At 38.5% G+C, this 14,860-nt stretch overlaps 1 protein-coding gene across 4 annotated transcripts in view; it reads left to right on the top strand.

Annotated features, from left to right (window-relative positions):
- The window catches only part of kiaa0232 (KIAA0232 ortholog), a 114,256-nt gene that overhangs the window by 74,823 nt on the left and 24,573 nt on the right, over positions 1–14,860 (top strand). For all 4 annotated transcript variants that reach the window (XM_033020910.1, XM_033020899.1, XM_033020920.1 and 1 more), the window contains exons 4-6: positions 5,586–5,655; positions 9,264–9,348; positions 9,717–13,002. In XM_033020910.1, the coding sequence (XP_032876801.1) occupies positions 5,586–5,655; positions 9,264–9,348; positions 9,717–13,002 (3,441 nt within the window). The remainder of the gene's footprint in view (positions 1–5,585; positions 5,656–9,263; positions 9,349–9,716; positions 13,003–14,860) is intronic.

The raw sequence follows: 14,860 nt of genomic DNA, 5'->3' as shown, positions 1-14,860 counted from the left end.
AGCTAGGAATCATGGTAAAAGCCGGAAGAGGAACTAAAGAGACAAGACTGTAGAAGTTGGAATTTTGAGCAAAATGCACAAAAGTGCTGGAGGAACTCAGCGGGTTAGGCAGCATCTGGAGAGGGAAAGGAGGGTCGATGTTTCAGGTGGGGGACCCTTCTTCAGATTCGCCAACGTTTTGGGTCAGGATCTTTCTTCAGTTTCAGAAAACTGGACACAATTGTCTTTTTCAGGAGAGATTTACAGGAAGCAGACTAAAGAGCTGTAGCAATAGTCATTTGGCTCCTCATCCCACCCGCCCCTCCAGAGGATGTGTGGCAACAAATAGATTATTGTATATTGAACAAACGCAGAATGCTTCAGGGGAGATGAAACAGCAACATCTCCTAAAACAATGCAGGGTAATTTATCCTGAAAACTTGTCAGTAGCTGAATATTATTTGGCAAAGGGCTGTGGCCATTAGAAATGCTGAAGATAAAAAAAATAGGAGGCATGACTGGAGGCTTAAAACCAGTTGGTTGCATATTTCCATAGAAATTAAAAAGTAATCCACAGGATGTAAGTGATAGGAGAAGAATTAGGCCATTTGGCCCATCAAGTCTACTCTGTCATTCAATCATGGCTGATCTATCTCTTCCTTCTAACCCCATTCTCCTGCCTTCTCCACATAACACATATAAAAAGTATAAAATGTTAAATTAAGAAATGGTTTACATTGACTTTTGATGAATTTCTGCGAAGATTTCTTGATTGCCCACCATGATTTATTTATATTACAGTTTGCTCAGATAATTCATTGAAATTATGGAAATTGGGGTGGCTTCTCCAGAATTCACCTTGCAGTCCTTTGGTCAATAACGAGTTCTTGGGAGAAACAAAAAATGATGGAAATAGGCAAAATTTGACCCCCTGAAGAGTGGGTTATAAAATTCTATCGTGAGGTTTTCATTATAAACAAAAAATAGATTAATGTCTGCAATGAATAAATTGCATGTATGGGACATTTAATTATAATTAATAGATAGCCCTTAGTATTGCTCATGGTAACTATGGTACTATATTTTAGATTGAAGGCATTTATTCGGCTTTGAAAACCAAGTTCTATTCTAAACTTCTGATTGGAGTGAGATATCTGATGGATTCTACAATGAGTACTTCTAGCACGATCTCACCACTTTCTGGTTTTGTATGGCTTCTGTCATAGTTTATAGGCTAGCTAATTTTTGAATTTGGTGTTTGTAAAATGTAGATATTCCTGGAAAACATAAAACTTGAATAAAAGTAACTTGAATAATATCCAGGAGAGGAGCCTAGATCTGGTACATAAACAGATAAAAGCTCCTGCTGCTTAAAGGAACAACAAATCAAATGCATGAGCTGAAACCTTGAACCGCATGCTATTATAGCAGAAATATGGAGCAGAAAGTATGCTCTATTTGAAGTTTGAGGCCAGTGATTTGCCAGTAATACAGATCTTACTCTGTGAAGGGGGGAGGTATAGTGAAAGGGGAAAAAATAGCTAAACTAATAAGTTAGGACTTTTCAACTTTTATAGTTAACATGTCAACAGATCAACACAACAGCATTTGCAGAAAACTAAGTGTTTTAACAACCTATTAAGGAGTACAAGTTAAACCGGTTGCTATTAGAAAATGGAATAACTATTGGTTTGGCATTCTGTACTGTGGTCTATTTTTGGCACAACTGGCTGCACTGAATTGCTGTGACTCAGTACGCAGCTTGTCAGCTGATGAAAATGATGTAAGAGGAAATACAGTGTATAGAACCGTCAAACTTTTACCTGCTAAAGGATGATGGTAAATTAAGAATTTCTTTCTCCTCTTTTTCGTTTTGCTTAAACGCATTGGTAATTATCCGTCAATTTAATTCATCTTTAAGCAAGTATGCAACACTAGAGATGACATTGATTTAATTCTGTGTGGCTCGGTACCTAAGAAATTCAATAGAGCAATATGTGAATGTTTGACTGCATGTTACAATTTTAAGCCAGTTTTCCTAGTTTTGTAACCTTATGTAGCTTAAATTGTAATCTGTTGCCTTTAGAACAACACACTTCTTTTTTTATTTTAAATAATATGGCTCGCTGAAAACTTTTGATATCTTAATAACTTTACAAGAAAATGGCATGTTATATGTAATTTTGTTTAATCTTGTTATTGGTTTGAAGGAGGCTGTTAACACCATTATTTATTTTCCTGTCCTGTGAATGTTTGAAATGCTGAATATCTTTGATGTATTTATTTTCGTTAATTTCTCTTTGCCCATTGTTTTGTGTTTGGGCCTATATGAGACTTCAATGTTAGTCAGCCAATTAAGGTTTTATAGGTGCCACTCTGTGCTATATATGTTTATGCTTTATAAACTGCTTTATATGTTTATAATTCACACTTTTTTTCCTTTTAGGAATGTGATGTGAAAGTTTACACACATCTTCAGTTATTGAAGTTATATAAAATTAACTTTAACTTCAGATGTAATTCACTGCACAACATTGCTGGACTTGTTTTTAAGTGTAATGCTGTTTCTTATCTGACTAATGAGCAGAATTAATCACATCTTGGAATAAAAGTTTTTTGTTGTTGTTTTTCAATTATTTGATTTAAAGAGACATTGGTCAAATGTTAAAGGCCCCCCTATATGTCCATGAATTTCTTTCAATTCTCTGGATTCCTTAGTTGTAGTCAGTTCTGGTGTAACATCCAACCAGGCCACAGTAAATCTCAACTAAACCCAAACCGAAACACTTATATTTTTCATTCTTGACTCCACCTATCCATTGGTGTGAGCATAACAATCTCAAGCGTATAGATCAATAGCATGAGGATAGAAATATCAGGTATTTTTGATCAGGAGCAATGGACACTTCATAGAGTCATAGAGTGATACAGTGTGGAAACAGACCCTACGGCCCAACTTGCCCACACCGGCCAACATATCCCAGCTACGCTAATCCCACCTGCCCGTGTTTGGTCCATATCCCTCCAAACCTGTCCTATACACGGACCTGTCTAACTGTTTCTCTTAAATGTGGGGATAGTTCCTGCCTCAACTCCTGTGGCAGCTTGTTCCATGCACCCACCACCCTTTGTGTGAAAAAGTTACCCCTCAGATCCATATTAAATCTTTTCACCTTCACCTTAAACCTATGTCCTCTTGTCTTCGATTCCCCTATTCTGGACAAGAGACTCTGTGCATCAACCCGATCTATTCCTCATGATTTTATACACCTCTATAAGATCATCCCTCATCCTCCTGCGCTCCAAGGAATAGTCCCAGACTACTCAACCTCTCCCTATAGCTCAGATCCTCTAGTCCTGGCAACATTCCCATAAAATGACGGTATGTGATGGTAATATTAAGCTAATCATCCTAACTTGAGTAAAGTACTGACGTGACCCAAATGCAACACATGATTTAGTTTAGAGATTTAGTTCAGAGATGCAGCATGGAAACCAGCCTTTCGGCCCACCGATTCCACGATGATCATCGATCACCCAATAGCATTAGTTCTATATTATCTCCATTTCTCATCTACTCCCTACACATTAGGGGCAATTTACAGAGACCAATGAACCTGCAAAGCCTCACGTCTTTGGGGTGTGGGAGGAAACTGGAGCACTCTGGAGAAACCCACCCAGTCGCAGAGTAAGTGCAAACTCCACCCAGCCAGCGGACAGGTTTGAACCCAGATCTCTGAGGCAGCAGTTCTATCAGCTATGCCTCTGTGCTGCCCTTTCTTTCCAAAATGTTTGCTGATTTCCACAGCGAGCCAAATGGGCCTGTTTGCGTCCTTCAAAACAAACAATAGATTCAACAATTGAAACCTTAAAAATATTGGTTGGGTCTTGTTGTCTCAGGTTGGATTTTCAGGCTTATTAGCATACAATGGTAGGCTTCATCCAGACAATATGTGAAACAAAGCAGCAAGCCAGAGAATGATTCCTATTCCAAAATAGAAACAAATGCCGGGTAAAACTTGTCTGCCATCAACCTGTTCATGACAAGTCTGAGGATAATCCTGTGGTGCTGTGTGCTGTGACATAGTGCAACATAGAAGGTTCAGCTCGTGCTGGATGGTTAAGCCACTTACTCAGATTTTCTTCCTGCACGCGAACTCGTTGCGTCTTACAAAACATAATGGCATGTATCCAAATAAAAAAGCATGAACATATGAAGATAGGAAAAAAAAATCATTTATTTTACAAACATCAAAAGATTCTGGATGCTTAATCTGAATGAATGCTTATGCATTGGGTAAAGCTGTTACTAATAAAATTGAAGCGTCTGCTTGTACTGTTTGTCTGGGATATAGTAAATCCAAGAAAGTTTCTACAGTACTTTATCATGACTCTAGAATATCTCACAATGAATATTTGACTTGTGGTTGTTGTTCAATGTTAATAAAATCATATTAATGCAAGTTATATAAGTTTCCACAAACAGCATCAAGAAGGTGGATGATGAAATTTGAATTTGGAAATGCAGGTCATGTGTGAACTCTGTTTATAAACATGCACTAGAATGGTCCAGAATGGTCAAATTTGGCGTTTGGTTTAACATATCAAGGGTTTTTCCTCTGACAACGTGGCTGTCGATATTGCTGTCACATTATAAGCCTAGTTTTGTGTTCAAGGCCTGGGGTAAGAAATGGAAGCCTCACCTTCTGCATCTGATTTGACAATATTGTTTTGCTGATCCAATAGGTAGTTTTCAGCAGGGAGTCCGCTTTAAAAATAAATAAATATATAAATAAATTGCAGTCAGTGTCAAGAAATTGGCATACATTAACTAAGGATTATGTATTGGTTTTTCAATTAAGAGTGATGGCATTGCCCATTTTGCTGTACCACTAGTTACTTTGACCATATAACTTTGAGTTAATCTGCCAATTTAGCTTGGTGCCTTCATTATTATGTAATCTGTTTTATTATGCAATCTGTTATTCTTTTAATTTAATTTAATTTAATTATTTCTAGTTAGAGGTGTTCACTGAGACGGAAATTGCTGTTTTATTTTCCTTGAGCAGTGTGCTTTCTCGAGTGTAGAGTCAAATTAATTGGGTGTTGTTTCATTTCAGCAATACCTGATCTCCTTATTTTTTCAGACTAAAAAGAGGAACTCGGCAGATGAAGGGTGTTGACCTGAAACAATGACTGTCCATTTTTCTCCTCCGATACTGCCTGATCCTCCAAATTCCCCCAGCAGATCTGCTTTTTTTTGTTGTGAATTCCCTCATTATTTGTTCCTGTGTTTATTTATGGAAATGGAAAATGAAAGAATTTTACAATTGCAGTAGATATTCTATAGTTACGGAATCAGTACTTTGATTGTTAGGTACACGGTCATATTTGAAATGTATATTACATTTGATCATGTGTGGACACTGTTTTCAATCTAAAAAATATTTGTTTGATCTCATTCCTTTTACAAAGAAAAAGGTATTGCGTCTGACTATGTTTGTTAAGTTCAGTCAGCTGTTCCTTCGTACATGTTAGCTGATGTAATGCGTTAGAATGATTTCAAACAAACACAAGCACTTCATTTTATTTTCTTCTTCTCTTAGAATTCTGGCATTGAGACCTTAGTTGAGGAACTTTGCTCCAAATTGAAAGAACTGCAAAATAAGCAAAAAGGTATGTTTTTTCTCCAAGTTTAGTGCAACCATATTGGTATGTATTTTAATTATTCACTGTCGTAGTTATTGGTAAACTTTCAGAAAGGTAGACAATAAATATCTGAACCCAACATTTCATATGATAGGGTTTCGGCCCGAAACGTCACCTATTTCCTTCGCTCCATAGATGCTGCTGCACTGGCTGAGTTTCTCAAGCATTTTTGTGTACCTACCATTTCATATGATAAATCTGCTTCAGGTAGAATCCCAGAATGCCATTAAAGTTCATTACAAAACTAACATTTGAGGTTGTTTCCATATTAGTTACATTTAAATGTTAATATAATTTACCAAAAAAGGAAGTTTTATCATCAATCTGTTTAGCTGACCCTGAAATGTTAATTTAGTTATCAATAAACACTCAGATACAAGCCATGTCATATGTCAAACAATGAATCTTCATTGTTAAATTGTGTTGAACTGCTGATTCTCCGTGGACAGCTTTAAAAAAAGAAACTAATTAATCCTTATTTGCAGCACAGAACATTGTTAGGTTGGGACACTAGTGTGAAAATATACATCTTCTAGATGCGCTGGGCGCATCCTCAGTGATGTGACCTGGGGTCATCGGGTGTTTCGGGTCTCACATCATCAGACACCCTCGTCCAGGCGACCCAGCCGGGGTTGATCAGGCCCCGATTTGCGTCCCAGCAGCAACTGCCCACGGATCAGCCATCTTAATAACTACTTGGCCGGGGTTGGGAGACTCTAGTGCGTAGAGGAACTGGGCTCTGTGGGGTGAGTCCTGGCCGGGCTCCTCCTGTGCCTCACAGGTTCAAGGTCTGTGCGCTGCACCTCTGTCTCCTTCTCAGAGCACTTCATTCTCGCCTGATGGATTTTTAGGCCACAGCATTATCATCATTCAATTTGATGAGAAACCAGGATCATGATCTATGGAATTGTTAATTCTGCTTGATTTCAGTGGAGCCTACGAAGTTTTAAGAGTGCGTATTCTACCACTTAGTCAGCTAAACCAAACAGACCAGTCATATTTAATGCTGTGCATGACTGAACTGAAAAATGTTGCCTCGGGAATAATAAAGATAAAACTTTGATTCAGAAGCATGTTCTTTGTTGTGTTTTAGGAGTATTAACCAATATCTCTGCAGAAAAGGCATGTATTTTAAAACATATTAAAACAAATACTTAAGACAAGTAATTGATAGAATCAGCGTGTAAACAGATGTCATTCGGTTTATCTAAATATTGTTAACCTGCCTGTGTAATTGATAAATACCTTGCATCGTTTGCTGTTGGAAGCGGAGGGATTGGCTGCATTTCGGTAAAATTGGGAAGCAAAAAAGGAAGAGGCATAGGCCAGTATATGCAGCTGGGATCAAGTGTAACCCTGGAGGAGGTTTGAGGACTGTGGAGTATGCTAAGAAGGAAATCAAGAGAGTTTAAAGGGAACTGGGACACCTCTGGTAGAATAAAATAAGGGGAATCCAAAGAGATTTCATAAATACATTAGGGAAAGAGGGTAACTAGAGATAGTATGTGGCACCTCAGAAACCAAAAATAGTCATCTATGTGTGGAGCCACAGGATATGGGTGAGGTCCTCGATGAGTATTTCTCCTCTGTTCTACTGTGGAGAAAAAAATGTCGGTTGGAGAACTTGTGATGAGTGGTTGCGTCAGGGATTGGTGTTGGCCCATTGCTGTTAGTGTTTATATCAACGATTTGGATGAGAATGTGCAAGGCATCATTAGTAAGTTTGCAAATGACACCAAAGTAGGTTGTATCACAGATAGGAAAGATGGTTATCAAAAATTAAAGCGGGCTTTTGATCAGCTGGGCAAGTGGGCTGAGGAATGGCTAATGGAGTTTAATACAGATAAGTACGAGGTGTTGCTTTTTGGGAAGTCAAACAAGGAAACACCTTCACTGAATGTTAGGGCCCTGGAGAGTGTTGCAGAGTGGAAGGATCTATAAATACAGGTAGTTGGTTCCCTGAAAGTGCCATCACAGGTGGTGGTAAAGAGGACTTTCAGTACATTGGCATTCATAGTTCAGAGTATAGAAGTGTAGAAACAAGGAACTGAAGATTTACTTGAAAAAGCTGATTACAAAGAACACAAACTGAGCCTGAGAAGTGTCCTGATCTGAAATGTAACCTATCCATGTTCTCTAGATTCTGCCTGATCTACTGAGTTAGCCAGCATTTTGTGTATTATTGAGTATAGAAGTTGTGCTATGTTACAGTAGTACAATACATCGGTGAGGCCACATTTCGAGTACTGTGTTCAGTTTTGGTCACCCTGCGATATGAAGCATGTAATTAAGAGGAAAAGAGCGTGGTGAAGATTTACAAGGATGTTGCTAGGATTTGAGGGCATGAACTTTTGGGAGCAGATGGGCAGCAAGGATTTTATCCCTTGGAGCGCAGGAGACTGAGTGGTGTTCTGATAGAGGTTTATAAAATCATGAGGGCAATAGTTAGGGAGAATGCACCTGTCTTTTACCCAGGGTAGGGCAGTCACAAACCAGAGGACTTAGATTTAAAGTGCGAAGGACAAGATTTAGTAGAAACCTGAAGAGCAACATAATCACTTAGAGAATGGTGAGTACATGGAACAATCTGTCGGAGGTGGTCATTGAAGCAGGTACTATTACAGCATTCAAAAGACACTTGAATAGGTACATGGATTGGAAATGTTTGTAAGGATATGGGCCCAACACCAGCAAATGTGACTAACTTAGATGAGGCAACTTGTTTTTCATGGATGAGTTAAGCCATAGGACCTGTTTCCCTGCTGTATGATTCCATGATTGGTCCTGAAGAAATCTGGGGATATGCACCCCAAGATACTCTGTTCTACTACCTTCATTAGTCAATCATTGATTGTGTAGTCCTTTACTTGCCCTACCTAAGTATTTCATTTCACACTTGTCTGCATAGACCTCTTGCTACCGGCAGCTATTCACTGAATCACATCCATGCAAACCAAAAATCATGCTAACCAGAAATCGGGTTATTCTCATAGCCCAGTTCTCACCTACAGCATTTCATTTCAAATATTTGAGGAGTTCTGTCTTCATTACTGTTTGGATAGTGAATTCCGGACTCCTGTGTCCTGATAAAAATCATGATTCCTTACTTTAAATCTTTGCCCCTTTTGATGTAACTTTTAAAGCAAATAGCTCCTTCATGTTTACACTGACCACTTAATTTTATACACCTTGAGTAAATCTCTCCATAGCTTACTATGTTCTAAATAAAATAGCTCAACCTAGCCAGTCCATTGATAGGTTCCTTTACTCTTGCTCACAACTAAGCACACTACTTATTTCAGTAACCCACAACCTTTTGTGAACTCATGCAATCCCTCGTTGATGGTAATTTACCACAGGTAATAAATATTAACAACTGTCTAAAATCCTGAAATTTATCCACCAAACCAAACTCAACACTATTTTACCCAGTTTGTTCTCTAAGTATGTTTTCTAAGTTTGTTCTCTAAGTTTTCATCTATCTTTATTCATTCGAAGTAGCAAAAATAATAAAGAAAGTAAAGATTATATTCATGAAACTGACTTGGATTTACTTCTGTCTTCCCAAAATACAGAAGAGAAGCAAAGTAGTAAGAAAGCAGAAGGATCTCAATCTCCTGAAATTATAGGATCACCTTCCGCCAAGGATCAGGTAGAAATGTATGTATGTACTTAAAATATTGCACTGCATGTAAAATATTTGAAATGTATTTGAAATATTTGGCATGTTGAAACATACTTTGGCTTTCCTTATGATGACAATGCTAAAGCAATGGGGGGGGGGGGGGGGGGGGGGGGAACTAACCGTATAATGGTCTTAACTATGTAAAGTAAAATATGCTTGCATTGTATAGATCTGTTAGAATTAGTTGCTTGCATCAGTATTCCAGCTAAAGTTACTCTTTTTTTTAAATATAACTAATCTGATGAATTTAAAGTAATAGATTTGATGATAATTGACATTTAACAATTTTGCCAATAAATCAAATGTGAACTAGATTTTAATATAGATATATTTTTTGCTTTAGGTATTATGAAGCATTTCCACCTCTTTCTGAAAAGCCAATCTGTCTGCAAGAAATCATGACCGTGTGGAATAAGACCAAAGCAAGTTCATTTTCTGGTTCTTCTTCTTCATCTGCTGCTCCACAAACAAGCACTGATACATCCTCTCCAAAAGAATGCAACAGTGAAGGTGAAGGTACTAGAGAACGAATAAATGAGGATTCCACAATAACCAACAATCGCACATTCAGGAGAAGTAAAAAGGAAAAAGAAAATAGGCACAACAACTGCATGCCAGAAGAAAAACCCACAACAGGAAAGAAGATCAGACACAGGTCAGAAGGCAAGATCCGCCCTCGTTCATGGTCCTCTGGTTCCAGTGAAGCAGGCTCAAGCTCAAGTGGCAACCAGTATGAGTTAAAGGGTTCCACTAAAGCTGTCAAAGTCAGACATAAGATGAGAGAAACTGCAAGGAACAAAAAGGGGCGAAATGGACAAGTTAGGCTATCATTGAAATCTGTCGACAAAGATGATCATAAAAGCACCTGTGGAAGCAGCAGCAACGGACCTACCAAACAACTGTGCAAAAAAGGAAAAAAGTTTATGAAAGAAACGAGGAGGAAAACCAATGGCAACAGTGGTGCTAAAAATCTTGGCAATGAAAATGGAAGGGAACAAGAATTTAAAGAAGAACCATTGTGGTACACTGAACCAATTACAGAATATTGGTTCCCTCCGAGTAGAAAAAGCAAGCTAGAAACTGCATACCGGAATAGTGTAGCTGCTAATGATAGTGAATCTTTGACTTTGGAAGAGCTTTCAGAGACGATGCGGGGTCTTTGTATTAATAACAATAATTTTCAAACATACCTCGCGGCAGGTGCTTTCGTTGATGGTCACTTTGTTGAAATGCCTGCATTATTAGATGAGGCGAATGACCTCACTGGGACCTCAAACTGTTCTAATCCCAAGAACAGTGATATTTTAGATGATATGCATCTTTCAGAATTTACTCACTTCTATGAAGTAGACATTCATCAATCCATATTGGATCCTAGTGCCTCAAATTCATTGCAAGGAGAGAGTCGAATTTTAAGCATGATTCGACGGAAAAGTACAGAGCAAATTGATTTTGAGGCAGACTGTTGTATAGTATTAGATGGACTACAATTGACGAGGGAAAGTGCAATATGGACAGATTCACAACCTTCTCTTGGTGCAGAAGGATTGTTCTTGCATGATCTTGCAAATATAGCTCAATTTTGGGAGTGCTCTAGCTCTGATGAAGCAGAGGGGGAAAGCTTCGCCGGGGAATCCCCCATTACCCTTTCTCCTATTGTAGATAATACAGTGTGTGACGCAAGCAGTAGTACTGGCAATCAAGAAGAACACTTTTCAGAAGCAAATGAAGGGTCAAGTTTAAACTCCACTTTTTTTTCACTGTTTGAAGTGCAATATGATAACCCTGCTTCGCCATTCTGTTTTGATGGGCTTTGCTTGGGTAATCAAAATAATGATATGGGAGGCTGGGCAGATTTGCCTGGGAAAGCACAGTCTCGTTTGCTTATATGGACCAAAAATAGTGCCTTTGATGAAAATGACCACTGCTCAAATCTTTCAACACGAACATGCAGCCCATGGTCACATTCTGAAGAAACACGTTCAGATAATGAAACCTCCTTTGGTATTCCAATGGAGGAGTCCACTAAATTTAATGCAGATGAGATTGATTGCATGGTCCCTGGCATTTCAACCAGCCTTCTTGATGAAGATCTATTAGATTTGTTGCATGAGGAAACTCATTCACAAACGGATGGAGCTTTGCGAAATGTAACAAATGTGGCTTTCAAGCAGAAATCTAAGTTGGAGTCTGTTTGTGGAATTCAGTTGGAAGAAGAAGAAAATAAGGAGTACGAAACATCTGTGGAAAATTTCAAGGATCAGATAGCCAGTCGTGGGGAAAGCTATGACTCAGAAGTTATAAAAGATATTTGGACATCCATAGCTGAAAACAATGCTGTAGCAACACTAGATGTAGAGAGACCAGAAGAGGATCTCTTTCCTGGTGAGGTGAATGGTTGTCATTGCTGTTGTTTGGAGATGGCAACAAAACAAGACATTCTACAAGAGCCTCATGAAAAGGCAGTACAGAGGTCTGAATATCACTTATGGGATTGCCAGAAAGAAAACTTGGAGGCACAAGCTATTGCCACTGGTGAGCTTGCAGAGATAGATATAGGTGATTACACTGCGCCCTCCAAACCATGGGATATTGGTACTGACAAGGAAAGTGCTTTCATTCTTGGTGGAGTCTATGGAGAACTGAAAACATTTGACAATTGTGGCGACTGGGGAGTGGTTCCACCCGATCCTGCAAAAGGTACTTTGTTGCAATGTGCATCTTCAGATGTTGTGACAATCGCAGGTACGGATGTCTTCATGACTCCAGGTAGTAATGTTGCTCCTGGCCATAAACCATTGTGGCGATCTTGTGCTTCATTCTCACAGTGTGATCAGATTAGAAAAGATGACAAGTTAAATGCTGAGTTCTCTTTCATCTTCCATGAAGATTTATTAGGGAATTGCAGTAATTATCAGAGTCAAGATCCTGGTGTTGAGTATTCTTTTTCCTCCTTTGACCTGAACAATCCTTTCTCACAAGTTCTTCATGTGGAATGTTCATTTGAACCTGAAAGGCTTGCAACATTTAGTCCAAGCTTTAAACCCAAATCTATACTGTGTTCAGACTCAGAAAGTGAAACGTTCCATCCTAAAATATATAGTATTGACAAAACACAGTATAGGGCAATTCGAATCTCACCACGGACTCATTTCCGACCTATACCTGCCTCTGAACTTTCACCAGGCGGAGGAAGTGAATCCGAATTTGAATCAGAAAAAGAGGAAGTTACTATACCTATTCTGTCACAGACAGATTTATTTGAGGATCCACAGGCAGATCTAAAGCCTTTGGAAGAAGATGCTGAGCGGGAAGGACATTACTATGGAAAATCAGAGCTGGAATCGGGTAAATTCTTGCCAAGATTAAAAAAAGCTGGAATGGAAAAGAGTGCTCAGACGTCATTAGATTCTCATGAAGGATCTGGTGGCCTTTTATTGTCAGAACAGCAGTGCCCGGAATGCCATTTACAGGCATCAATGGGATGCACCAGTGTGAATAGTTGCGAAATAGATTTTAAGTTGAAGGTACCGAGTGATAAATTGGAAATGTTCCAGAATCGTACAATAAGCAGGAGCTTTCCTGGATTTAGCGAGGGAACATGTGTCACAGCTGCATCACTACAAGAGGTAAGAGCTTTTGGTACTTTATAAGTTTATTTACATTTACATTCACATTCTACATTGTTGCAAGAAGTTACATTTTCCACTGCTTTAAACATTTTTATGTATTATAATAAAAGGGAAAGTAATAATTATCCATTGGGATATTGGACACATTCAAGCCCAAGTCAATCAACGGCAAGTTCATAGCTTTGTACTATCAGTGAGCCTCTTGTTGAATTGACCATAGCAAATCAGAGGTATTGGGTCACAAAAGTGGTATTGGGCCTTCCATGTAAAGAACGAGCCTGTACATTACCACTAAAAAATTTTGGATAGAATCTGTGGAGAATTGCGCTCAGATAATTAAGTTGTTTGCCTTGCACAGTGGAGTTTGGTATTTGAAGATTCAGTCATTTTATTCACTTTGCAGCTCCAAGAACAAGGGATTTAACTTGTACCTTGTATCTGGCTTCACATGGGGCCCAGGTGGCCTCTTAATTAAGGCTCAGATAGGGACAGGCACAAAGAACATCTCGTAGAGCAGTGGTGAGTTTCTCAAACAAGTCACTTTCTTCAAGGCCTTAACAGTACGTACTGGGAAACACTCTTCCAGTGTGTACTGTTATGGCCTTGAATAAACTGATAGGCAAGATGTTCTTTGTGTCTGTCCCTATCTGACCCACAACAGGGTACAGGATGAACACAAAATTCCCTCCAAAGCTACTGTTCGATGTTTAAAACTATTTCTCATTGTTTTAAACATGGATATATTGTAAATTGATTTGAAGAGGATTTTAAGCTGTAAGCTTGTGGAAGGAACTGAACTGATGTATCAAATACTATGTCATTTAAATACTTATAATTATTCATACAAGCAAACTTCTGTTTAAATCTCCTTAAGTTAAAGAAATCTTTTTTGTTGTGATATCAGTTATTCCCTGATTATTGTTTAACTTTAATTCATTGCAAACTCATGCTTGCAAAATACCAGCATGCCCACACTTCAAAACATAGTTGATTAATGGTAATGCAGCTAAAAACATCCTGAGGTTGTGAAAGTGCTTTGTAACTTTGACTTTCTGACTTTTAAATATCAGATTTGCCTGCTTCAAGTACAAGATCATTTGATAGTCGATTAATTTTGAAAAAATAATTCATAGGTTGCGGAGGGGAAAAGGTAGCATCTAATAGCAATTACTGGGAAGAGTTTACTGTTCTTTTTCCTGTTACATTTCCAATAGCTTACTTGCACCTCTTGGCATGACAGATACTTATAAAACTACGGGGTGCTGGAACTCATTTACACAAGTGATGGAGGATATTAGTGATGTGAAAGGAAATGGGCCAAAAAGCCATTTGCATTTTTATTTTCTATATTAACACACAAAATCCTGATTAATGAATTGGCAAGAATTCATATCCTCTGATAGCCAAATCACATGAGTACACCACTGCCAAGCCATTCGTGTATTGTCAGGAATAGACTTAGAAAATAGGAGCAGGAAAAGCCATTTGATTCATCAAGCATGGTTGACTGTCCAAATTTAGTATCTGGTTCCAGCTTTTCCCCCCATTTCCCTTAACCTGTTCAGTGCTACCCCCGAGTATACTTGGGTTATGGCCAATAGAGAAAAAACCGGCAGTGAACAGGTTAATCCCCCCAATTGTAAAAACAATATCTACAGTAACTCCTTTTTGAAGATATTTAATGGTTTAACATAAATTGCCAAATCTGCAGTAGTGAATTATGCAGATTCACCATTCTCTAGGAAACTCCTCATCTCAGTCTTCAATGGGTTACCACTTATCCTTAGACTGTGACCCCTGGGCTTAGACATCTCCATGATCAGGCATATCCTCACCATGTGTAATCTGTCCATTT

Source organism: Amblyraja radiata, chromosome 1, assembly GCF_010909765.2.
Source record: "Amblyraja radiata isolate CabotCenter1 chromosome 1, sAmbRad1.1.pri, whole genome shotgun sequence".
Taxonomy (NCBI): domain Eukaryota; kingdom Metazoa; phylum Chordata; class Chondrichthyes; order Rajiformes; family Rajidae; genus Amblyraja; species Amblyraja radiata.
Note: the sequence above shows the minus strand (reverse complement) of the source record. Positions and strands in the feature narration are given on the sequence as shown.